The sequence below is a fragment of the Spinacia oleracea genome, chromosome 2, assembly GCF_020520425.1.
Source record: "Spinacia oleracea cultivar Varoflay chromosome 2, BTI_SOV_V1, whole genome shotgun sequence".
NCBI lineage: Eukaryota > Viridiplantae > Streptophyta > Magnoliopsida > Caryophyllales > Amaranthaceae > Spinacia > Spinacia oleracea.
This window is the reverse complement of record NC_079488.1, coordinates 92,639,521-92,642,695: the sequence shown is the minus strand read 5'-3', so window position 1 is coordinate 92,642,695 and position 3,175 is coordinate 92,639,521. Positions and strand designations below refer to the sequence as shown.

The window sequence follows — 3,175 nt, the reverse complement described above, 5'->3', positions numbered from 1 at the left end:
TGATCTTAATATTCCTAACATATTTACTGGACTGTCAAAAAAATTGCCTAAAAAATAATTTATTATCAGAAATTTTTATCACCTTACAATTGTAGAGCAGTGAGCTAGTGAGGTATAGTAAAATTGAATGATTTGAATCATACACTCGTACTCTCTGATGAGAAATCGTAGAAAATTGGAACAATTCATAAGACGTACTCCGTATTTCATAAAAAAAAAACTATTCTTTTCAAATAATTATTTGACTTAAAATCCTGGACAAATTTGACTTGAAACACCATTGAACTTTAATTACATCACATAACTTCAAGAACAAGGTTGCTAATACTTTTAATTTTTAACAGTAACATTAACATTAACACAGTTAATTTTGATATTTTCGATCATACTATCACTTACCGCCTAAAGCTGTACATCACAAAGGAAAGAAAGTGTCGAAAAACTAACACTTCCTACCAGTACCATACTCTGTTTTTTCCTCTGCTCTCAAATATTAAACCGTAATTAACATAGATTAATTACGGCTAATTACTCACTATTTATTATTAATTACTCAAAACCACAGCCAATTTCTCTTCTCTTAAGAATCTCTGCTGCTTCTCAATGAATGCTTCAATTTTCCTGTTGAACTCATCGTTGCTCAACTCATCAACTTCAAATTTCCGGTTATTCAGAGGCGATTTCTCGATTTTTCGACGAACTGCCGTCTCCGATCGTCGTAGCTCCTTCTTTTCCTCCTTCATAACAACCATCTCCGACGTCGATTTCGTCCTCCTGTAAACCTTCTCCTCGGATTCTCTCTCCTCACTCTTCTCCACCACCGCCGGAGACTCGCAAACGATATTCTCTGCCTCGGTAGTGATTTCGTCACCGACATCAGCCGACGAAATTTTCTCGCCGGAGATTCCGTCTGTAGCAATCTCAGCGAATTTTTCGGAAGAAATTTCATCTCCGACATTATCGGAGGAGGTTTTGTCGGCGGAGGATTTAGCGAAGAGAGTGATAATGATGACGTTACCAACAAGGAAGACGAAGTGAGGACTGAAAAGGAGAGAGGAAAGCCGCCGAAAAAAACCGCCGGCGACTTTAACCGCGGCCGGTAAATGCGAAGTTGTGAAGGAGATAGAGTACGAGATGACCGTAACTGCGACGACGATTTCAAGAGTTCGAACAATGTTAGCGATCTTCTTGAAAGTTCTAAAGCGTCGCATCGCTTTCTGTTTCTCCATTTTGATGGAGTCTATTTCATGGTAGGAGGAGGAAGAGGACTCCATTGATTTTGAATTTTGTTTGAGGAGAGAGAAAATTGAAGAAGCGGTTTTCGTCCGAGTGAGAGAGAATATGGTGTTTTGGGAAAGAAAAGAGGAGATAGAAAGAGAGAGGGGGGTTGTGGTGTGCGAAACAATGGAGTTGTGGGGAATGGGGGAGTTTGAGCCTTTTTTATAGGGCTATCCATGCCAATTTAGGGTCGGATGATTGGAACTTTTTTTAAAAAAAATACTTGTATTTAATACTAGACGCCTATAATGGAGGGATGAAAAAAATTGAAGCGTGAACACTTTGCATTTTTCAAAAATGCTAATACAACTCTACTAGTGTACTACTACCAATCTGCCATTACTAAATTTGAAATCGAGGAAATATTTCCTAATACATATCGAGTAACGGTTTTTGGAACTAGGGGCGTTCTGTTCAACTAAACAAAAGTTTTAGATTTAATAAGTTTAAATATATTTCAATAAGTTCAGATAAGTTCGGATAAATTCTAATAAGTTCGGATAAGTTTCAATAATAATAATAATAATAATAATAATAATATTTCAAATAATAAATGTGTAAATATTTTACATGAAATTAGATGGGAGTATAGAAACAAGCTGTGCTTCCACCCCCTTCTGAAATGCAAAAACTCAAACTATGAAAAATAAAAGTGATGTGATTCAAATTAACATAATAGTGGAATAATCTCGAATCCAGGATCCATGTATAAAGTATAATTTAAGCAATACATACTTTTATAGCGTGTACTCCCGAATTAGTCTACGAACACGAACACGAACGAGAACTCCAATCGTAGTGCCTCTACTAAGTCCACCGACACGTGCAGATCCGCCTTGAGTATTGATAGTTTAGATCTTAATCAAGGGTTTGAACTTTTAGGGAAGAACACACTTTGGAGGAACAAAGAGAATTAAGGTTCTCAAGGATGCTTAGGGCTTGTGTATGATTAGTTAGATTGGAAAACTTAGCATGCTAGATTGTTAGAATAACCTATTTAAGTATATGTGCTAACCGACCAAAGCACAAGGGCCAAGGCCGACCAACACACACAAACACACGGACAGCCTGCACGGCAGTGGGCCTTGGGCCGCGCCCAAGCCTGCTGCCCGTGCAGCGCTGTTGTTGCTGCTATGCTAGCCTATCGCGCGCGCGCTACAACCATGGTCTAGCTTGCCGCTGCTGTTGCTTTGCGCGCAGGCGCTGCCGCCCATGGGCCTTGAGTGCCTCGTGCACTCGGCTTGTGGGCTGCCCTTCGTGTTGCTATTAATTTCCTTACGATAATTTATTTATCGTATAGTACGATACGATCCAACGTGGTACGATACGATTATTCGTTTCGCCTAGCTTACGAGTATAGGCAATACGAGATACGATTCTGATCCAACGTCTTATCGTATAATATGTTTTCCGAACTAACTTCCCAAAAAGACATAAAATAAATTTTCGATTCATTTAATCCGGCGATCTGTTTTATGTCATTGGTGTGACCTTGTAAGTTCAGTCAAGAGTAAGATGTGACCCTAATAAGGATTAGAACTCAGTGATCGGAAACATTGCTCCAGCTAGCTATTCCGATCACTTGATCTTACTGAATAAATTATTTGTAATTACTGAACCTTGGTATTAGACTAATATATGCACCTTGGGTGAAGGACACATTTCCTTCAGTGTCCCACTTGTCCTTTAGAAAAGTGTGCATTCGCATTCCTTTGTCGCTTAGTGTTACTTGTTGAACATAAGGTAAGATCCAATTCAATTCTTTTTAGGTCCAGAAGTGTTTCTCAGATTACTGAGTTTAACTGTTAAACTTTTACATAAGGTTAAGCCTTAACCATTCTGAGCACGGCCATGCACGTCCCTGAAGTGGAAGTAGTTAGTTAAGAGGATCTTGACG

The 3,175-nt window shown here is 38.8% G+C and overlaps 1 protein-coding gene across 1 annotated transcript; it reads right to left on the bottom strand.

The window, feature by feature from the left end:
• Nucleotides 1-204: 204 nt before the first annotated feature.
• Nucleotides 205-1,422, bottom strand: LOC110792267 (uncharacterized). Its single transcript, XM_021997083.2, has one exon. It carries the CDS (start codon nucleotides 1,272-1,274, stop codon nucleotides 546-548), a length of 729 nt encoding a protein of 242 aa, XP_021852775.2. The 5' UTR covers nucleotides 1,275-1,422; the 3' UTR covers nucleotides 205-545.
• Between the last annotated feature and the right edge of the window lie 1,753 nt (nucleotides 1,423-3,175).